Genomic DNA, 23,665 nt, shown 5'->3' on the forward strand with positions numbered 1-23,665 from the left:
TTCTCTCCTCTAAACACCCACTAATTACCCATCAATCACCCATCAATCACCCCCTATCACCACCTGTCACTGTTACCCATCAGATTAGACCCTAATCTACCCCTTGCGGGCACCCAATCACCCGCCCACACGCTCAGATTGCCCTCAGACCCCCCCTTATCAATTCGCCAGTGCAATATTTACATCTGTTATTCCCTGTAATAACCCACTGATCACCTGTCAATCACCTATCAATCACCCCCTGTCACTGCCACCCATCAATCACCCCCTGTCACTGCCACCCATCAATCAGCCCCTAACCTGCCCCTTGCGGGCAATCTGATCACCCACCCACACCAATAGATCGCCCGCAGATCCGACATCAGATCACCTCCCAAGTGCAGTGTATACATCTCTTCTCTCCTCTAAACACCCACTAATTACCCATCAATCACCCCCTATCACCACCTGTCACTGTTACCCATTAGATTAGACCCTAATCTGCCCCTTGCGGGCACCCAATCACCCGCCCACACGCTCAGATTGCCCTCAGACCCCCCCTTATCAATTCGCCAGTGCAATATTTACATCTGTTATTCCCTGTAATAACCCACTGATCACCTGTCAATCACCTATCAATCACCCCCTGTCACTGCCACCCATCAATCACCCCCTGTCACTGCCACCCATCAATCACCCCCTGTCACTGCCACCCATCAATCAGCCCCTAACCTGCCCCTTGCGGGCAATCTGATCACCCACCCACACCAATAGATCGCCCGCAGATCCGACATCAGATCACCTCCCAAGTGCAGTGTTTACATCTCTTCTCTCCTCTAAACACCCACTAATTACCCATCAATCACCCCCTATCACCACCTGTCACGGTTACCCATCAGATTAGACCCTAATCTGCCCCTTGCGGGCACCCAATCACCCGCCCACACCTCAGAACGTCCTCAGACCCCAGCCCTGATCACCTCGCTAGTGCATTGCTTGCATCTATTTCCCCCCTCTAATCACACCTTGAGAAACCCATCAATCACCTCCTGTCACCCCCTAGCACACCTACCCATCAGATCAGGCCCTAATTTGCCCTGTGTGGGCTCCTGATCACTCGGCAAAACCCTCAGATCCCCCTCAGACCCCCTTCCGATCACCTCCCCAGTGCATTGATTGCATCTATTTTCCCCTCTAACCGCCCCCTGAGACACCCATCAATCACCTCCTGTCACCCCCCTAGCACTCCTATCCATCAGATCAGGCCCAAAACATCCTGTCATCTAAGAGGCCACCCTGCTTATGAAAGGTTCCACAAAATTTGCCCCCTCATAGACCACCTGTCATCAAAATTTGCAGATGCTTATACCCCTGAACAGTCATTTTGAGAAATTTGGTTTCCAGACTACTCACAGTTTTGGGCCCGTAAAATGCCAGGGCAGTATAGGAACCCCACAAGTGACCCCATTTTAGAAAGAAGACACCCCAAGGTATTCTGTTAGGTGTATGATGAGTTCATAGAAGATTTTATTTTTTGTCAAAAGTTAGCGGAAATTGGATTTTTATTGTTTTTTTCACAAAGTGTCATTTTTCACTAACTTGTGACAAAAAATAAAATCTTCTATGAACTCACCATACCCCTAACGGAATACCTTGGGGTGTCTTCTTTCTAAAATGGGGTCACTTGTGGGGTTCCTATACTGCCCTGGCATTTTAGGGGCCCTAAACCGTGAGGAGTAGTCTAGAAAACAAATGCCTCAAAATGACCTGTGAATAGGACGTTGGGCCCCTTAGCGCACCTAGGCTGCAAAAAAGTGTCACACATGTGGTATCGCCATACTCAGGAGAAGTAGTATAATGTGTTTTGTGGTGTATTTTTACACATATCCATGCTGGGTGGGAGAAATCTCTCTGTAAATGGACAATTGTGTGTAAAAAAAAATCAAACAATTGTCATTTACAGAGATATTTCTCCCACCCAGCATGGGTATGTGTAAAAATACACCCCAAAACACATTATACTACTTCTCCTGAGTACGGCGGTACCACATGTGTGGCACTTTTTTGCACCCTAAGTGCGCTAAGAGGCCCAAAGTCCAATGAGTACCTTTAGGATTTCACAGGTCATTTTGCGACATTTGGTTTCAAGACTACTCCTCACGGTTTAGGGCCCCTAAAATGCCAGGGCAGTATAGGAACCCCACAAATGACCCCATTTTAGAAAGAAGACACCCCAAGGTATTCCGTTAGGAGTATGGTGAGTTCATAGAAGATTTTATTTTTTGTCACAAGTTAGCGGAAAATGACACTTTGTGAAAAAAAACAATTAAAATCAATTTCCGCTAACTTGTGACAAAAAAAAAAAATCTTCTATGAACTCACCATCCTCCTAACGGAATACCTTGGGGTGTCTTCTTTCTAAAATGGGGTAATTTGTGGGGTTCCTATACTGTCCTGGCATTTTAGGGGCCCTAAACCGTGAGGAGTAGTCTTGAAACGAAATTTCTCAAAATGACCTGTGAAATCCTAAAGGTACTCATTGAACTTTGGGCCCCTTAGCGCAGTTAGGGTGCAAAAAAGTGCCACACATGTGGTATCGCCGTACTCAGGAGAAGTAGTATAATGTGTTTTGGGGTGTATTTTTACACATACCCATGCTGAGTGGGAGAAATATCTCTATAAATAGACAATTGTGTGTAAAAAAAATTAAACAATTGTCATTTACGGAGATATTTCTCCCACCCAGCATGGGTATGTGTAAAAATACACCCCAAAACACATTATACTACTTCTCCTGAGTATGGCAATACCACATGTGTGGCACTTTTTTACAGCCTAACTGCGCTAAGGGGCCAAAAGTCCAATGAGCATCTTTAGGCTTTACAGGGGTGCTTACAATTAGGCACCCCCCAAAATGCCAGGACAGTGAACACACCCCACAAATGACCCCATTTTGGAAAGTAGACACTTCAAGGTATTCAGAGAGGAGCATAGTGAGTCTGTGGCAGATTTCATTTTTTTTTGTCGCAAGTTAGAAGAAATGGAAACTTTTTTTTTTTCTTTTTTTTGTCAGAAAGTGTCATTTTCCGCTAACTTGTGACAAAAAATAAAATCTTCTATGAACTCACCATGCCTCTCACTGAATACTTTGGGATGTCTTCTTTCCAAAATGGGGTCATTTGGGGGGTATTTGTACTATCCTGGAATTTTAGCCCCTCATGAAACCTGACAGGTGCGCAGAAAAGTCAGAGATGCTTGAAAATGGGAAAATTCACTTTTGGCACCATAGTTTGTAAACGCTATAACTTTTACCCAATCCAATAAATATACACTGAATGGTTTTTTTTTTATCAAAGACATGTAGCAGAATAACTTTCGCGCTCAAATGTATAGGAAATTTTACTTTATTTGAAAAATGTCAGCACAGCAAGTTAAAAAAGTCATTTTTTTGCCAAAATTCATGTCTTTTTTGATGAATATAATAAAAACTAAAACTCGCAGCAGCAAACAAATAGCAGCAAAAGAAAGCTGTATTAGTGACAAGAAAAGGAGGTAAAATTCATTTAGGTGGTAGGTTGTATGACCGAGCAATAAACCGTGAAAGCTGCAGTGGTCTGAATGGAGAAAAAGGCTCTGGTCCTTAAGGGGCGAAAAGACTGTGGTCCTGAAGTGGTTAAAATCAATAAGTGAATTTTAATTGGCTGTTGTAAGCTCCGCCCATTCTCCTGAATATTAATCCCAGTCACCCAGTGACCAACTGTCTGAAGTTCGAGAACCCTGCCATTAACAGAGTTAAGGTTCGTATACACGTCCGATAAAGATCGTTCGTTACGAACGATTCGTGACGTTTACACGATATTCAAATTAGACCGAAAAGATCGTTCGTAATGAACGATTGTGTACACACGTGAACGATATAAGTATAAAGTACTGAACGACGAACGATTAAAAAATGCGTGCGCAAACGGAAGTGACGTTATGACAGGCAATAAGAACATGCGTTATCGGACGATCTTTGTACACACTGCAACGATTGAACGATTATCTTTCGAAAAAATCCGCCGGGTTGGATCGGTCCGATTGAACGATAACGATCGTTATCGTTCACAAAAACGATCGTTCACACTTTTTGAACGCACGATTATCGTTCCGATTGTCGTTATCGTTCGTTTTTGAACGATCGTTATCGTACGTGTGTACTCAGCTTAAGAATGGCTGCAGATTATATTTTCCCATGTAAAAAAAAAAAAAAAAAAAAAAAAAAAAAAAAGTTGGCTCCGCCCACTTTTTTTAACTTTGACATACAGTCGCTCACTGACCAAGTTTGTGAGCTTTCATTGATGAGAAACAAATCTGATTGGCTGTTTGTGGCCCTGCCCCCCTAAACACAACCCGCTGTGACACGCTGCGTGTCGGCAGTGCGGCTGTGATTTATGGGGGATAGCAGAGCGCAGGGGGGGGCCCAGGGGGGATTGAAATGGCAACAGAGGCTGGGCTGTATAGGCAGACCCAGCCTCTGTATGTGGATTGCATTGTCAGAACCCCACCTCGGGTTCTCTTTAAGTTTGAGGAATTTGCTTTTAACAGTGCCTCTGCCATAAGAATGGCTGCAGATTACATTTTCCCACTGAAAATGAATGGCTGAAATTTTTGATTGGCTGTTTTATGCTCCGCCCACTTTACTAAATTTGTAATTGTGGACACCAAGTGACCAACTGTGCCAAGTGTGGGGACTCTGGCTTGATTACTGTGAGAATGGCAGCCTTTTCCATTTTTCCCATTGACATGAATGGGTGAAATCTGATTTGCTGTTTGTAGCTCTGCCCAGGTGTGCAGAGGGACGCTAGACCCCCAGAGCATATCATCCCAGGTAGTAAGGGATCTGTATACCAAGTTTCGTTCAAATCGGTCAAGGCATTTTCGAGTGATCGCAGCACATACATACATTCATTCATACATACATAGATACATGCATACATACACACATACATCTTCTAAGCGTAAGCGTTTGAAAACAAAGGCTCAGCTGCGAATTAAAGCCATATATATATATATATATATATATATATATATATATATATATATATATATATATAGCTTTAATTCGCAGCTGAGCCTTTGTTTTCGAACGCTTACGCTTAGAAGCAAAAGTCCAAAGTACTGAATACTGTGAAGTGTCACAGACTTGTTCATCTATAACTGTATAACTTCTCATTTCAGATATGGGACCTTGCTAATGGAAGGAGTGAAGAGGAATTCATTTCTCACAATGGTGCTGTGCTATCTTGTGATGTGTCACCGGACTATTTAAAATTTGCATCCACTTCAGCTGACAAAACTGCCAAGGTACAATGCTCAGAATGAGCAGAACAATGAGACTAAGCATTTGCAAAGCGAGCAGAGAACTTGTTGTGGTTTTAGGCCCCTTACACTAGTGTGCTATTGCAGACTACTGTTTCACAATTGGCCAGAGTTTATTGATGAACATTACTGAATAGACTCCCATAACATAGTCTTCAGTAAGTACCTGTGTCACAGAAGCTACTGTGTTTAACATGCTGAAACTTGACTGTAGGCTTTGGATTCTGAAGCCAAAGTGGATGACGAAAGTTAAGTATGGCTGGACCACAATCAGAAGGGGTAGCAGTCAGGGATATGGTTGGGGAGGTGAGTTTTAGCTGTTAAGGTTAGACAATTAGGATTTGGCATCAGTAAGGGGTGAAGGATAAAATTAGGGGAAGGCTACAGGAAGCAGTACGTATGGGTCTGCCGTGCAGGGAGTTGGACGTAGGGTGAGCCAAATGACAGCTCGCCCTGCTGCTGAAATTCCCAGCGGCATTAAATACTTTTGCCTCGGAGTCATAGCAACTCAGAGGGAGAAGTGATTTAGGGTACCCGACTTACATTTACAACCCTGCTGTACCGGTGTAGATGTAATAACATTACAGGTCAGGCACAGCGTGGCAGTGAACATGCGTAGAATGACCTGCTTGGACAGGAGGGGTTAATGTAAATGAAAGAATGGGGGATTAGGTATCAGGGGATTCAGCATTAGGGGATCAATTAATTTAATGATTATGTGATTGTTGGGGAAGATGTGTCAAAACATGAATAAAAGGACCATTTTAAAGTATTGGTATTTTCACTATGCTGATGAGCTGCCTATTGGAGGCTGGTACCAAAACAAATCACACTGAAACCATATGTACCCATTAACCACTTACCTCAAACTGGACATTTTTATGCATCCGGTTTGAGTCACTTAACCATTTAGCCTTGGCTGCAGGATCAAATTTTTCCTGCCGCTGGGAAAGTGTGCCTTACTTGTTCCTGACGCTGAATTGGCTTCCTCTCTTCATCCACTCACAGCGCTGCACTCCCGGCATCCTCTTCTGATCACATGTTGTTACATGTGATCGAGGCTCAGAGGATTGTGGATTGTGTCAGCGTGCAGTGCCACCCGGTGGTGGAAGAGAAGTGAGAGGAGGAACATGTGTTCCCTGAGCCAATTACAGTTCCTGGAAATGAAAAAACATGACCCCGATCTAGGTAACCAGGAAAGTGTATAGCGCCATTTTGTGGCCCAACACTAATGGAAATGAAAGAACATGACCCTATTAAGGAGTCATGTTTTTCATAGAAACTAAAGTAAAAGTTTAGCCTGTGCAGAACACTCCCAGCTACAGGGGTGGCTAGTGTCTGCACATGCGCAGAAGCTGCCAACCGCTACAGAGGGAACAGCAGGAGACTTGCGGACTGCGGAAGTGCGCAAGGGGGACTAGGGGCTGGAAGAAGCCCCAGGTAAGTAAAAGTGCACATATCATTTTCGTCACTCTTCAAAAAGGAGAAGGCACTCAAATGGCTTTTTCAAACTTGCGTTTTATCGAATCATTTAGCAGTTACACAACATGTTCTGGGGTAATCCCCTTCATCAGAAGTACATGCTCACAAAAGTTCAGTGTTTAACCATTTCAGCCCACAGGTATTTTTCACCTTATGTATCAGAGCAATTTTCACCTCCCATTCATTCGACCAATAACTTTTTTTTTTTTTCTCTAAATATTTTTTCCCCATTGTCCCAGTTATTACACCATTTAAATTATGTCCCTATCACAATGTATGGCGCCAATATTTTATTTGGAAATAAAGGTGCATTTTTCAGTTTTGCGACCATCACTATTTACAAGCTTATAATTTAAAAAAATATTAGTAATACACCCTCTTCACATGCACATTAAAAAAGTTCAGACCCTTAGGTAACTATTTGTTTGTTTGTTTTTAATTGTAATTTTGTTTTTCATTAAAAATTTTATTTGGGTAATTTTTGGTGTGGGCGTAAACAGTTAATTTTAAATGTAATAATATGTGTTTATTTAATTAAACATGTATGTGGAAGTAGTTTACTATTTGGCCACAAGATGGCCACAGTCAAAAACACTTTTTTAAGTCCTGGAACTGAACGCTCTCGCTTCCAGGAAGCATAAGGAGGACGGGAAACATTTTTTTGCTCAGAAAGACCGCGGCCTCTGATAAAAAGCCGTCGGTTTTTCTGCCCCGGACTTAGATCAATGAATGGGAACTATGTTCCCATTCATTGATCTCTGGGTTAATGGGGGTCGGCACGGGCACGTGCGCGCAACAGCACAGCAGCAGCCGCCTGGACCTGACAATGACGTCCAGGCGGCAGGAATGGTTAAATAGAAAACCAAATGTACCCCACCCAAAGTTGGACAACCTCTTCCTTGGTCAGCTGACCAAGCTAACAGTTCATTAACAATTTCCAATAAGAGAAAAAAGAGCAAAGTCTAACCATTGAACCTGACCACACATCATATATTACTAAATTTCCAAGGTAACAACCTGATAGTCAGCTGCGTTAACATTATAGTAAAACAGTTTCATTAAACCAGCTGGTTTACTCTTACCACCCTCCAATCGATATCCCCAGAGTAACCGATGGAACAATCGCCCATCAAGATCTGAGGAGAAGGGGAGAGTAACACATATATCAATTAATCTCAACCTGTCACAGGACGCATTTAAGGCTAAACATTTCATTCATCCCCTTAGGGGATATTGTATCTAATCTACGCATCCACCTTGCTTCCTTTGCAATAAAATTCTCTCTCTATCCCCTCCTCTTTGGAGAGGTGGAACGTGATCCAACACCAGCCAGTGAAGCTGCGACACCCCATGGCCACGATCATAAAAATGTCTGGCCACCAGGCCTTCATCCCCGGCTTGTAACCGCGAATGCAGCCCCTGTGTTCCTGTATTCTAGACTCAACCGGTCTTGTGGTCTCACCCACGTAGGACATTCCGCAAGGGCACTTGAGGGCATAAACTAGAAACGTACTCTTGCAGGTGTACATTGAACCAATGTCCACCTTTTTCCCTGTATGTGGATGCTCTACGTAGGTGCCCCTTACAATAGAATCACAGCAGTTACATTCCATACAAGGAGAAGTCCCCCTTCTTTTTGTCATGTCCTTGATCTCCCTTATCTTTCCTGTCAAATCCACCTTACTGACTCCATCTTTGTGTACACTTATCATTTTCACCTCCTGTATCCTTTAAGGTGAAAACAACCTGCGGGCTGGTTAAGTCGTTAAAAAAAAAAAAAATTTTGGCCCCAAGTGTGTAGACAATGGGGACAACTCAGCCTCTGTATATAAAATCTCTGTTTAATGTGTTGGCTCTCTCATCATTCTATGCTTCTGGCACTGTTTAACAAAATAAATATGGCAGCCTATGTCTTAAGTTACTTTAACTGAGTGTTTTTCAGTAAAGAGGACATAGAGCCCTCTTACTGATGGTGTTGCACAATATTTGAATGGACTGTGAAGGTGATTCTAAGATCACTGCTGCTTATTGTAAATGCATGAGCAAGAAGGTACCTATATATTTTCCAATATGAATGGAGCTGTCACTTCTCTGAAGTGCTGGAACATAGGATTGTGTAATAACCACTAGGGGGAGGCATTCGTTTCAGATGAATATTTGCCTGCCCTGTTTTTACTTATTTTTTCCATTATAAATGCAGCATATGCTGTAGTTATGCAGTAGGTGGTAGTCATGAAGTGCACACAGTTAAGGTTATACTTTAAACAATTCTGGCTTAGGCTCCTAGAATTGTAGATCTCTGTTTGCTAACATGCCAGTTCTTCATATGTTAGTTACCATTTAGAAATATTTTACATATGTAATTATTGTATACTTTTTAGGATGGGTTCAAATTTTTTGTAATTTTGCTCCTGTTTTTCTCTAAACTCACGAGTATTCATATGCAAAAAAAAAATTGTATTTTCCCACAGCAGCTAATGTAAAACAGAGAGAAATCACATGTGGAGTATGAAAAAATACAGCCGGCTGTCAGGATTTTTGTACATTCGCACAGCACATATGAAAAATTGCATGTGATGTGAATTACCGCAAACCTCCCTATTAACATAGGGAGTACTGCATTTTGTAATACACAAAAAAGCAAGTGTAAACCCAGCTTCAATTTGTTTTTTTGCTTTTACATAGTGGTAGGTTTAAAGTTAACCGAACCTTTTTTTAAAAATAATCATAATAAATACTGTGTAATATTATTGAGCTATGTAAACAGGGTCACTTATCTGCAGGAAAATCTTGTCTTTATAACCATAGTTTTCAGTAGTATACATATTATTGAGACTGCTTATGGCCTCTTCTGCTCTTTTGGGTTTATATTGTAATTTATATATGATATGATATGTTATATGATGGTTTGCTGTGGGATACTGCTTGTTGTACATTATTATCAGATATTTCTATTTTACTATTCTTCTGAGTGGCTTTGGATATTGGGCCGGCACCAGGCAACCATAGCCTTGTTTATCAGATTGTCTCAGGAGCTGCGTGTTTTGTTCCTAAGCATGGCCTTGTTTTCTGAAACAATAAACATATACAGTATCACTTCTAGCACACATTCAGAAAAAAATGGATTAAACAATGTAAATTCTTTCTTTGTAATCTGCTGGTTAACTGCATCCAGAGCAACTGGTGTATAATCCAGATGGTGGTGTAATGGATAGCACTCTTGTCTTGCAGCACTGGGTCCTCAGTTCAAATCCTAGCCAGAGAATTATATGCACAGAGTTTGTATATTTTTGTATGTGGGTTTCCTCTCACATCCCAAACACATACATACAAGTTAATAACCGAGAAATTCAGTACACTCTACAATAATGCAATTAAGGGACGTGGAGTGCAAGGCGGCCACTAGCCACCAGGGAACAGTGATCTGGAGAGGGAGACCACTAGTCACCAGTTATGCTGCATAGGCAGAGGGGAGAACCACTAGACACCAGGTATGCTGCATAAGCCGAGTGGGGACCACTAAACACCAGGTCACCGCAGAGGGAGGGGAGAACCACATGACGTCAGGTTCGCTGCATAGGTGTGTGTGGGGAGGGTGCAACTAGACACCAGGTATGCTGCATAGGGGGAGAGGAGACCACCAGACACCAGGTGTGCTGTATAGGTGGAGTGGGGACCACTAGCCATCAGGTATGCTGCATAGGAGGAGTGGGGACCACTAGACATCAGGTATGCTGCATAGGGGGAGAGGAGACCACCAGACACCAGGTGTGCTCTATAGGTGGAGTGGGGACCACTAGACATCAGGTATGCTGCATAGGGGGAGAGGAGACCACCAGACACCAGGTGTGCTGTATAGGTGGAGTGGGGACCACTAGACATCAGGTATGCTGCATAGGAGGAGTGGGGACCACTAGACATCAGGTATGCTGCATAGGAGGAGTGGGGACCACTAGACACCAGGTATGCTGCATAGGGGGAGAGGAGACCACCAGACACCAGGTGTGCTGTATAGGTGGAGTGGGGACCACTAGACATCAGGTATGCTGCATAGGGGGAGAGGAGACCACCAGACATCAGGTGTGCTGTATAGGTGGAGTGGGGACCACTAGACATCAGGTATGCTGCATAGGAGGAGTGGGGACCACCAGACACCAGGTGTGCTGTATAGGAGGAGTGGGGACCACTAGACATCAGGTATGCTGCATAGGAGGAGTGGGGACCACTAGACATCAGGTATGCTGCATAGGGGGAGAGGAGACCACCAGACACCAGGTGTGCTGAATAGGTGGAGTGGGGACCACTAGACTTTAGGTATGCTGCATAGGAGGAGTGGGGACCACTAGACATCAGGTATGCTGCATAGGAGGAGTGGGGACCACTAGACATCAGGTATGCTGCATAGGAGGAGTGGGGACCACTAGACATCAGGTATGCTGCATAGGGGGAGAGGAGACCACCAGACACCAGGTGTGCTGTATAGGTGGAGTGGGGACCACTAGACATCAGGTATGCTGCATAGGAGGAGTGGGGACCACTAGACATCAGGTATGCTGCATAGGAGGAGTGGGGACCACTAGACATCAGGTATGCTGCATAGGAGGAGTGGGGACCACTAGACATCAGGTATGCTGCATAGGAGGAGTGGGGACCACTAGACATCAGGTATGCTGCATAGGGGGAGAGGAGACCACCAGACACCAGGTGTGCTGTATAGGAGGAATGGGGACCACTAGACATCAGGTATGCTGCATAGGAGGAGTGGGGACCACTAGACATCAGGTATGCTGCATAGGAGGAGTGGGGACCACTAAACATCAGGTATGCTGCATAGGGGGAGAGGAGACCACCAGACACCAGGTGTGCTGTATAGGTGGAGTGGGGACCACTAGACATCAGGTATGCTGCATAGGAGGAGTGGGGACCACTAGACATCAGGTGTGCTGTATAGGTGGAGTGGGGACCACTAGACATCAGGTATGCTGCATAGGGGGAGAGGAGACCACCAGACACCAGGTGTGCTGTATAGGAGGAATGGGGACCACTAGACATCAGGTATGCTGCATAGGAGGAGTGGGGACCACTAGACATCAGGTATGCTGCATAGGGGGAGAGGAGACCACCAGACACCAGGTGTGCTGTATAGGTGGAGTGGGGGACCACTAGACACCAGCTTCGCTGGATAGACATAGGGGATGACCACTAGACACTAGGTACACTGCATAGGTGTAGGAGGGACCAATATTCACCAGCTACGCTGCATAGACATAGGGGGGACCAGGTATGCTGTGTAAGGAGAGGGGAGACTCCTAGACACCATATATGACTTGAGTGTAAGGCTCCCTGCACAGTGCAAATCTGTTTTGCGATTCCGATTTACCCTGAATACATTCAACAAAAAAAGGTTAAAAAAAATGCAGCATGCATTAACCACTTCACCACTGAGATGTTTTACCCCCTGACCACCAGAGCAATTTTCACCTTTCAGTGCTCCTTCCATTCATTCGTCTATAACTTTATCATTACTTATCACAATTAAACGATCTATATCTTGTTTTTTCCACCACTAATTAGGCTTTCTTTAGGTGGGACATTATGCCAAGTATTATTTTATTCTAAATGTGTTTTAATGGGAAAATAGGAAAAATCTGGGAAAAAATTAATTATTTTTCAGTTTTCGGCCATTATAGTTTTTAATTAATGCATGCTACTGTAATTAAAACCCATGAAATGTATTTGCCCTTTTGTCCCGGTTATAAAACTGTTATAAAATTGTCCCTATCACAATGTTTGGCGCCAATATTTTATTTGGAAATAAAGGTGCATTTTTTTCAGTTTTGCGTCCATCCCTAATTACAAGCCCATAGTTTATAAAGTAACAGTGTTGTACCCTCCTGACATAAATATTTAAAAAGTTCAGTCCCTAAGGTAACTATTTATTTATGTATTTTTTTTTATTGTACATTTTTTTTTTTTTTTTAAATTACAAAAAAAAAAAATTTGGAAGTGTGGGAGGTAATGAGTTAATTTTTTGTGTAAAAGTAATTTATTTGTATGTGAAAAATGTGTAGGGTGTAGTTTTACAAGATGGCCACAGTAACTTTTTGTTTTAATGCGACCTCCAAGCGTCCTTCCGGAAGCTTGGAGGAAGTACTTGAAGGCTGGGTAAGATCACAATGATCGCGCTCCATCGGAGAGCAGCGGATCATTGCGGGGCTTAGATCAATGAACGGGAATGGATTTTCCCGTTCATTGATCTCCGAGCGGGCGGCGGCGTGTTTACTAGCAGCGGGCGGCGTGTTTATGAGCGGGAGCGCGGACAGCGGCGGGAGTGCGCAAAGTACGGATTTCTCCGTCCCTGGGGGTTAAAGGATGGAAAAAGGGACGGAGAAATTCGTACGGGCGGGGGGAAAGTGGTTAAAGACTAAAAATCGGAATCGGATGTAAAAACCGATTAAAAAGCAGAATCGGAATCGCATGCAGTGTGCAGGGAGCCTAAACCAAGATTTTGCTCTGGGCCATTTTATGAGCAAACAATCTCGATTTACACTGTATAATACTGTAGGGCATCATAGTATTCACATTTGTTTAGCACTGACACATTTTGCTCAGCATTTTCCAAAAAACATTCAACAGGACACACGACTGTCTCAGTAAAGCTTGTTATATATTGTGCCTTTGTCATTCTAAAGTCAAGATTATAGGGAAACTCAGTTCATCTACCAGTATGTCTTTGGTTGCGGTAGGAAACCAGAGTGCCCAGAGAAAACCCACACAAGCACAGGGAGAACACACAAACTCCATGCAGATCGTGTCCTGGCTGGGACCTTTGTGCTGCAAGGCAAGAGTGTTAACATAGGCAGTTGTCATTTTGCATACATTGCTAACTGAGGCCTATTTTATTTGGACGAAACGGACTTGAAATAAAATCTTTTCTCTTCTGTCAGATTTGGAGTTTTTCTGGATCCTCTCCTCTGCTCGAGCTGCATGGTCACCAGGGCTGTGTGCGGTGCTGCAACTTTACATCAGACAGCAGCTGTCTAGCCACCGGAGATGATGAAGGCGAAATCAGGGTATGAATGAATAATTATATATACTGCGCTATTAAAATGTATCTGTATAAATGAAAGCTTGATAGGAGCCCCCAGGGCAGTAGCGCTTCATAACATGTTTTCCGCACCTCCAATATAAGAACTTGCAAAGACCTCTTCCTCCAAAACAGCTGTATATGTGACAACGATCTTAACAGTCTTCAACATGTGTGTTGTTATGAAATATGGGATAGGAAAGAGGAGGTTAGCACTAGTTATTAGTGTTACAAGATGTAAGGAGTTTAAATTATGGGGGAAGGGGTAGGGTGAGTACGACTTTACGCTTGGAGGGGGGGTATCTTAGGTGTCAGGACTGGGTTAACATTAAGGGTGTAGCATTAATGGGGCACTATGGCGAAACATTTAAAATATGTGCGAACGTAGACAAATAAGTACATTTTTTCCCAGAGTAAAATGAGCCATAAATTACTTTTCTCCTATGTTGCTGTCACAGTAGGTAGTAGAAATCTGACAGAAGCGACATTTTTTGGACTAGTCCATCTCTTCATAGGGGATTCTCAGCAAGGCTTTTATTCTTTATAAAGATATTCCCTGAAAAGGATTTAAACAATGATGCTGGCCAGCTTCCCTGCTCACTACACAGTTTTTTTGGCAGTTGGATAGAGCAACTGCCATTCACTAAGTGCTTTTGAAAATAAATAAATCCCTGAGAATCCCCCATGATGAGATGGACTAGTCCAAAACCTGTCGCTTCTGTCAGATTTCTACTACCCACTGTAAGTGACAGCAACATAGGAGAAAAGTAATTTATGGCTCATTTTAGCCTGGGGAAAAAAACTGTACTTATTTTAAATTTTAAAATTTTTCGCCATAGTGCCCCTTTAAAATAACCAGGATCAGGTTAATATTAGGGAGTAGTTATAGAAAATTGTTGCGCCACATCCCATGTGGCAGAATGAGTATTATTTCCCCCAGAAATGCCCTAAATTCCACTTCATTTCAGGTCGCAGATTTTGTTGCCTGGAAGAAGGCAGAGCTGTGCGCAGAAGCTCTGCCTCTTCTCCTGTCAATCTCTGCCGATCTCTGCTTCTCCCCTCCCCTCTCAATCTTCTTTCACTAAGAGGGGCGGGGAGAGGCGGAGATTGACTGGAGAAGAGGCAGAGCAACTGCGCACAGCTCCGCCTTTTCCAGGAAGGAAAATTCTGCAATCGTATAATCTATTTAGGGCATTTCTGGGGGACATAATACTCGTTCTGCTGGGGGGATACGGCAAAACAACCTGCCTGGATTTTAATGCTGAAGATGCCTTCACAACAATAAGAGGTAAAAAAAAATCTGCTTCAGATTCTCTTTTTGCAGAATCAGAAAGGGGAATTAATATTAAAGTGGTCGGTTACGTAAGTGAAGAAGATGCAGCAATAAGTCATTTTCCAGGAAGTAAACAAACTTTGAGAATCTCTTTTTAAATATGAACTGTAAGGAGAGGAATTTTTTTTTACAAAACACAGTGTGTTGTGAAGAAGAAGAGATGCGCAAAAGTGAGAAAATAATCCTCTCACCCTGTCAGTGTGGTATAGAAAAAATGCCTCATGCAGCATGGGAGGAATCATGTTTACTGGCACACAGAGCTAGATACCCTTCATTGAAGAAACGTCTTTTTCTTTTTCTTTTTTTTTAAATAGCTACCCAGGTTTATACTGATGGCTTAGGGCCCTGTTTCACACAGAAAATCGCTACAGAGTCCCTATTTTTACAAAATTCCATTTACGATACTCAATCATGGAGGGATTCTTGTTCTTTGAATGAGAATCTGAAATGCATAAAAGAGTGTTTTTCACTGTGTTATTCTCTGCTATTTCTCTGCTCTCCGCTAGGCTGCTATGCCGGAGTTGTCTGACCCTGTGCTGCTGCATCTATTTCTCTGCTCTCCACTAGGCTGCTATACCAGAGCTGTGTCCGATCCTGTGCTGCTGCATCTATTTCTCTGCTCTCCACTAGGCTGCTATACCAGAGCTGTGTCTGATCCTGTGCTGCTGCATCTATTTCTCTGCTCTCCACTAGGCTGCTATGCTAGAGCTTTGTCTGACCCTGTGCTGCTGCATCTATTTCTCTGCTCTCCACTAGGCTGCTATGCTAGAGCTTTGTCTGACCCTGTGCTGCTGCATCTATTTCTCTGCTCTCCACTAGGCTGCTATGCCAGAGCTGTGTCCGATCCTGAGCTGCTGCATCTATTTCTCTGCTCTCCACTAGGCTGCTATACCAGAGCTGTGTCCGATCCTGTGCTGCTGCTTCTATTTCCCTGCTCTCCACTAGGCTGCTATACCAGAGCTGTATCTGATCCTGTGCTGCTGCTTCTATTTCTCTGCTCTCCACTAGGCTACTATGCTGGAGCTGTGTCCGATCCTGTGCTGCTGCTTCTATTTCTCTGCTCTCCACTAGGCTGCTATGCCAGAGCTGTGTCCGATCCTGTGCTGCTGCTTCTTTTTCTCTGCTCTCCAGTAGGCTGCTATACCAGGGCTGTATCTGATCCTGTGCTGCTGCTTCTATTTCTCTGCTCTCCACTAGGCTGCTATGCCAGAGCTGTGTCTGATCCTGTGCTACTGCTTCTATTTCTCTGCTCTCCACTAGGCTACTATGCTGGAGCTGTGTCCCATCCTGTGCTGCTGCTTCTATTTCTCTGCTCTCCACTAGGCTGCTATACCAGAGCTGTATCTGATCCTGTGCTGCTGCTTCTATTTCTCTGCTCTCCACTAGGCTACTATGCTGGAGCTGTGTCCGATCCTGTGCTGCTGCTTCTTTTTCTCTGCTCTCCAGTAGGCTGCTATACCAGGGCTGTATCTGATCCTGTGCTGCTGCATCTATTTCTCTGCTCTCCACTAGGCTGCTATACCAGAGCTGTGTCTGATCCTGTGCTGCTGCTTCTATTTCTCTGCTCTCCACTAGGCTGCTATGCCAGAGCTGTGTCCGATCCTGTGCTGCTGCTTTTATTTCCCTGCTCTCCACTAGGCTGCTATACCAGAGCTGTGTCCGATCCTGTGCTGCTGCTTCAATTTCCCTGCTCTCCACTAGGCTGCTATACCAGAGCTGTGTCCGATCCTGTGCTGCTGCTTCTACAGTGGTGTGAAAAACTATTTGCCCCCTTCCTGATTTCTTATTCTTTTGCATGTTTGTCACACTTAAATGTTTCTGCTCATCAAAAACCGTTAACTATTAGTCAAAGATAACATAATTGAACACAAAATGCAGTTTTAAATGATGGTTTTTATTATTTAGTGAGAGAAAAAACTCAAAACCTACATGGCCCTGTGTGAAAAAGAAATTGCCCCATGAACCTAATAACTGGTTGGGCCACCCTTAGCTGCAATAACTGCAATCAAGCGTTTGCGATAACTTGCAACAAGTCTTTTACAGCGCTCTGGAGGAATTTTGGCCCACTCATCTTTGCAGAATTGTTGTAATTCAGCTTTATTTGAGGGGTTTATAGCATGAACCGCCTTTTTAAGGTCATGCCACAACATCTCAATAGGATTCAGGTCAGGACTTTGACTAGGCCACTCCAAAGTCTTCATTTTGTTTTTCTTCAGCCATTCAGAGGTGGATTTGCTGGTGTGTTTTGGGTCATTGTCCTGCTGCAGCACCCAAGATCGCTTCATCTTGAGTTGACGAACAGATGGCTGGACATTTTCCTTCAGAATTTTTTGGTAGACAGTAGAATTCATGGTTCCATCGATCACAGCAAGCCTTCCAGGTCCTGAAGCAGCAAAACAACCCCAGACTATCACACTACCACCACCATATTTTACTGTTGGTATGATTTTCTTTTGCTGAAATGCTGTGTTACTTCTACGCCAGATGTAACGGGACACACACCTTCCAAAAAGTTCAACTTTTGTCTCGTCGGTCCACAAGGTATTTTCCAAAAAGTCTTGGCAATCATTGAGATGTTTTTTAGCAAAATTGAGACGAGTCTTAATGTTCTTTTTGCTTAAAAGTGGTTTGCGCCTTGGATATCTGCCACGCAGGCCGTTTTTGCCCAGTCTCTTTCTTATGGTGGAGTCGGTGAACACTGACCTTAATTGAGGCAAGTGAGGCCTGCAACTCTTTAGATGTTGTCCTGGGGTCTTTTGCGGCCTCTCGGATGAGTTTTCTCTGCGCTCTTGGGGTAATTTTGGTCGGCTGGCCACTCCTGGGAAGGTTCATCACTGTTCCATGTTTTTGCCATTTGTGGATAATGGCTCTTACTGTGGTTCGCTGGAGTCCCAAAGCTTTAGAAATGGCTTTATAGCCTTTACCAGACTGATAGATCTCAATTACAGTACTTTTGTTCTCATTTCTTCCTGAATTTCTTTGGATCTTGGCATGATGTCTAGCTTTTGAGGTGCTTTTGGTCTACTTCTCTGTGTCAGATATCTCCTATTTAAGTGATTTCTTGATTGAAACAGGTGTGGCAGTAATCAGGCCTGGGGTTGACTACAGAAACTGAACTCAGGTGTGATAAACCACAGTTAAGTTATTTTTTAACAAGGGGGGAAATCACTTTTTCACACAGGGCCATGTAGGTTTTGAGTTTTTTTTTCTCACTAAATAATAAAAACCATCATTTTAAAAATGCATTTTGTGTTCAATTATGTTATCTTTGACTAATAGTTAACGGTTTTTGATGAGCAGAAACATTTAAGTGTGACAAACATGCAAAAGAATAAGAAATCAGGAAGGGGGCAAATAGTTTTTCACACCACTGTATTTCTCTGCTCTCCATTAGGCTGCTATGCCAGAGCTGTGTCTGATCCTGTGCTGCTGCGTCTATTTCTCTACTCTCCACTAGGCTGCTATACCAGAGCTGTGTCTGACCCTGTGCAGCTGCATCTATTTCTCTGCTCTCCACTAGGCTGCTATGCCAGAGCTGTGTCTGATCCTGTGCTGCTGCGTCTATTTCTCTACTCTCCACTAGGCTGCTATACCAGAGCTTTGTCTGACCCTGTGCTGCTGCATCTGTTTCTCTGCTTTCCACTAGGCTGCTTTGCCAGAGCTGTGTCCCATCCTGTGCTGCTGCTTCTATTTCTCTGCCCTCCACTAGGCTGCTATGCCAGAGCTGTGTCTGATCCTGTGCTGCTGCTTCTATTTCTCTGCTCTCCACTAGGCTGCTATGCCAGAGCTGTGTCTGACCCTGTGCTGCTGCTTCCATTTCTCTGCTCTCCACTAGGCTGCTATACCAGAGCTGTGTCCGATCCTGTGCTGCTGCTTCTATTTCTCTGCTCTCCACTAGGCTGCTATGCCAGAGCTGTGTCCGATCCTGTGCTGCTGCTTCTTTTTCTCTGCTCTCCAGTAGGCTGCTATACCAGGGCTGTATCTGATCCTGTGCTGCTGCATCTATTTCTCTGCTCTCCACTAGGCTGCTATGCCAGAGCTGTATCTGATCCTGTGCTGCTGCTTCTATTTCTCTGCTCTCCACTAGGCTGCTATACCAGAGCTGTGTCTGACCCTGTGCTGCTGCGTCTATTTCTCTGCTCTCCACTAGGCTGCTATGCCAGAGCTGTGTCCGATCCTGAGCTGCTGCTTCTATTTCTCTGCTCTCCACTAGGCTGCTATGCCAGAGCTGTGTCTGACCCTGTGCTGCTGCATCTGTTTCTCTGCTTTCCACTAGGCTGCTTTGCCAGAGCTGTGTCCCATCCTGTGCTGCTGCTTCTATTTCTCTGCCCTCCACTAGGCTGCTATGCCAGAGCTGTGTCCGATCCTGTGCTGCTGCATCTATTTCTCTGCTCTCCACTAGGCTGCTATGCCAGAGCTGTGTCTGATCCTGTGCTGCTGCTTCTATTTCTCTGCCCTCCACTAGGCTGCTATGCCAGAGCTGTGTCCGATCCTGTGCTGCTGCTTCTATTTCTCTGCTCTCCATTAGGCTGCTATGCCAGAGCTGTGTCTGATCCTGTGCTGCTGCGTCTATTTCTCTGCTCTCCACTAGGCTGCTATACCAGAGCTGTGTCCCATCCTGTGCTGCTGCATCTGTTTCTCTGCTTTCCACTAGGCTGCTATACCAGAGCTGTGTCCCATCCTGTGCTGCTGCTTCTATTTCTCTGCCCTCCACTAGGCTGCTTTGCCAGAGCTGTGTCTGACCCTGTGCTGCTGCTTCTATTTCTCTGCTCTCCACTAGGCTGCTATACCAGAGCTGTGTCCCATCCCGTGCTGCTGCTTCTATTTCTCTGCTCTCCACTAGGCTGCTATACCAGAGCTGTGTCTCACCCTGTGCTGCTGCATCTATTTCTCTGCTCTCCACTAGGCTGCTATGCCAGAGCTGTGTCAGATCCTGTGCTGCTGCATCTATTTCTCTGCTCTCCACTAGGCTGCTATGTCGGAGTTGTCTGACCCTGTGCTGCTGCGTCTATTTCCCTGCTCTCCACTAGGCTGCTATGCTAGAGCTTTCTCTGACCCTGTGCAGCTGCATCTATTTCCCTGCTCTCCACTAGGGTGCTATACCAGAGCTGTGTCCGATCCTGTGCTGCTGCTTCTATTTCCCTGCTCTCCACTAGGCTGCTATACCAGAGCTGTATCTGATCCTGTGCTGCTGCTTCTATTTCTCTGCTCTCCACTAGGCTGCTATGCCAGAGCTGTGTCCGGTCCTGTGCTGCTGCATCTATTTCTCTGCTCTCCACTAGGCTGCTATACCAGAGCTGTGTCTCACCCTGTGCTGCTGCTTCTATTTCTCTGCTCTCCACTAGGCTGCTATACCAGAGCTGTGTCTGATCCTGTGCTGCTGCTTCTATTTCTCTGCTCTCCACTAGGCTACTATGCTGGAGCTGTGTCCGATCCTGTGCTGCTGCTTCTATTTCTCTGCTCTCCACTAGGCTGCTATACCAGAGCTGTGTCTGATCCTGTGCTGCTGCTTCTATTTCTCTGCTCTCCACTAGGCTGCTATACCAGAGCTGTGTCTGATCCTGTGCTGCTGCTTCTATTTCTCTGCTCTCCACTAGGCTACTATGCTGGAGCTGTGTCTGATCACATTTTCTACAGTATTAGATTATGGTACTAATATTTGAGCCCCAATATCTCAGATATCACCATTAATACCTCATACATCATGAGGGTAGGGAGGGGACTCTCCAAACTACATCTGTGTCCAATTGCAGCCCCCCAGTTCTGATGGTTCTTGAGAAAAGGGTATATTAAAGCTGTCTTGTGAACTGTGACGGATTGCGGAGAAACCGCCGCACGTTCTGACAGTGAGGAGGCGGAATCCGCGCACAGAGCGGTGGTTTCCCCGCAGCAACATGCTTCTGGTTTGTCTGGACCTAGTAGTGCACACAGATGGAGAGCTACGTGCACGCGTGCCGCTAGACAGGCTCTTTGTGCCAATAGGAGAAGGGTCAGCTGATCGAAGCGGTCAGCTGATCCCAGCTCAGCTGGTGATTGGTTGATGGGAGCTGGGCGGCGCTGTGGAGCGCTTTACTATATATCTTGCTGTTCAGTTGCTGGTTGTCTGGCGTTGCGAATACCTATGTGTTAGCACTCAGACCTTAGTCAGATCCTTCAGTGTGGTGGAACCTGGGAATCCACACTTAGCCAGTGTACTGTGTATCATCTGTGTTATTCTTTAGACCAGTTCCAGGGTGTAGAAACCACGGACCTCACACCCCATACTAGGAATACTGTGTATCATCTGTGTTCTTCTTTAGACCAGTTCCAGGGTGTAGAGACCACGGACCTCACACCCCAGACTAGGAATACTGTGTATCATCTGTGTTATTCTTTAGACCAGTTCCAGGGTGTAGAGACCACGGACCTCACACCCCAGACTAGGAATACTGTGTATCATCTGTCTTATTCCTTAGACCAGTTCCAGGGTGTAGAGACCACGGACCTCACACCCAGACTAGGGAACCTGTGTTATCATTCTGTTATACATCAGACTAGTTCCAGGGTGTAGAGATCACGGACCTCACACCCAGACTAGGGAACTTGTGTTATCATTCTGTTATACATCAGACTAATTCCAGGGTGTAGAGACCACGGACCTCACACCCAAAATAGGCATTGTTTGATATCTGTTATGACTTGTTGCTTTCCTGACTTTCCCTGTGCTTTCTGATTCGGTACCTTGCATCTCTGATTACCTGTTGCCAAACCCTGCTTGCCTTGGATACCGAATCAGCTTCCTGTCTTTGTACTTTATCTGTCTGTGTGTTGCCGAACCCGGCCTGCCCGACCTTTCTGGCTGTCACCCACCCCTTGGGTGCTCAGCCTTTCTGCAGGGGCCCCCTGCTCCTCAGAGGGGGCACAGCTGCAAAATCAGTCAGGGTCTCCTTCTCCTGGAGTTCTTGACTGCAGTAGAGTCTGTCTCTACTCATTGGACCACCTGCTACCCCGGTGGTCCATTTACTACTGTTACACCAAACACTTACACGCTTCAGGTGTCCAGAGGTTAGCAATATATCTGTATTATCGGTGATTCTGCAGATCATCAATAATCAGGTATATATCTGTATTCTTGGTGATACTGCAGATCACCAATAATCAGATTCTCTCTGCGTGCTGACACCAATCGTTACAGAACGCCAGACCAAACCAATATGGACGCACTTAGCAGTATTATTGACATACTCAACACCTCGTTGGAAAACCTCATCAGAGTGATGGATGGTCAGCAGGCCCAGATCTCTGCTTTATCTGGGTCACTACAAGTCCTTCAGACGACTGTAAATTCAGTGCGATCCTCTCCTATTACAGACTTGAGAATGTCTGTACCTGAAACGTTTTCTGGCCATAGATCTGACTTTCAGAGTTTTAAGAATCGTGTAATGTCATATTTTGAATGGAGGCCTAACCTGTCAAGAACAGAGGCACAGTGAATTATCTTTATTAAGACCTTACTCTCAGGGGATGCTCAGACCTGGGCGTATAATTTAGAGTCAGGGCATGAAGCACTCAGGTCAGTTGAGGAGTTTTTTTAAGTTCATGGCCATAATCTATGATGATCCAGACATTTCCTCTACCGCGGAGCGGAAGTTAAAAACCTTGCGCCAGGGCAAGGATCCTGTGGAGGTTTATGCAGCGGAGTTCAGGAAGTGGTCGGTGTCGGCCAGGTGGGGGGCTTTTGCATTGCTGGATAGTTTCCTATCAGGGTTATCAGACGCAGTCTCTGGGTTGATGTTGGGATACCCTGAACCAAAAACCATTGAGGAAGCAATCTCTTTGGCAGTGCGGGTTGATCGCCGGTTACGATATCAAAGACAAACCCGTGGTAAAGACCGAATCAGATATGTCTCCTATACCACTTCTCCACCGGCCTCACCACCACCTGAGCCAATGCAAATTGGTCAGTCCAAACTAACGCGGGCAGAGAGGAATCGCAGGAAAACAGAACAGCTTTGTTTGTACTGTGCAGAGGAGGGTCATAGAGTGCAGAATTGCCCCAGGAAGTCGGGAAACGCTGCCGCCTAGGAGTAGTCAGAGGTAATACCCTAGGCGCGCAGTCTTTACCTCTACATGACAATCGTCTGCTACTTCCCTGTTCTGTCACATGGGAGGGTCAGACTGTTTCCACTGAAGCTTTCATTGATTCCGGTTCAGAGGCTAATTTTATTGATTACGATTTTGCTAAAAAATTGGGAATACCCATGCTCCCTTTGGAGCAACCGATCCTGGTCACTGCTGTAGATGACTCTCCTCTGCAGAGTAGACACCCCTTATCCCGAACTCCAAGTTTGCAACTCGGTGTGGGGGTGTTACATGGGGAGAATCTGCAATTTCTGGTTTTGCATATGGCAACCTCTACCATCATTCTTGGCATGCCCTGGTTA

At 44.9% G+C, this 23,665-nt stretch overlaps 1 protein-coding gene across 6 annotated transcripts in view; it reads left to right on the forward strand.

The window, feature by feature from the left end:
• The window catches only part of APAF1 (apoptotic peptidase activating factor 1), a 182,981-nt gene that overhangs the window by 134,429 nt on the left and 24,887 nt on the right, over positions 1–23,665 (forward strand). For all 6 annotated transcript variants that reach the window (XM_068276989.1, XM_068276987.1, XM_068276986.1 and 3 more), the window contains 2 exons: positions 5,200–5,325; positions 13,770–13,895. In XM_068276989.1, the coding sequence (XP_068133090.1) occupies positions 5,200–5,325; positions 13,770–13,895 (252 nt within the window). The remainder of the gene's footprint in view (positions 1–5,199; positions 5,326–13,769; positions 13,896–23,665) is intronic.

Source organism: Hyperolius riggenbachi, chromosome 3, assembly GCF_040937935.1.
Source record: "Hyperolius riggenbachi isolate aHypRig1 chromosome 3, aHypRig1.pri, whole genome shotgun sequence".
NCBI lineage: Eukaryota > Metazoa > Chordata > Amphibia > Anura > Hyperoliidae > Hyperolius > Hyperolius riggenbachi.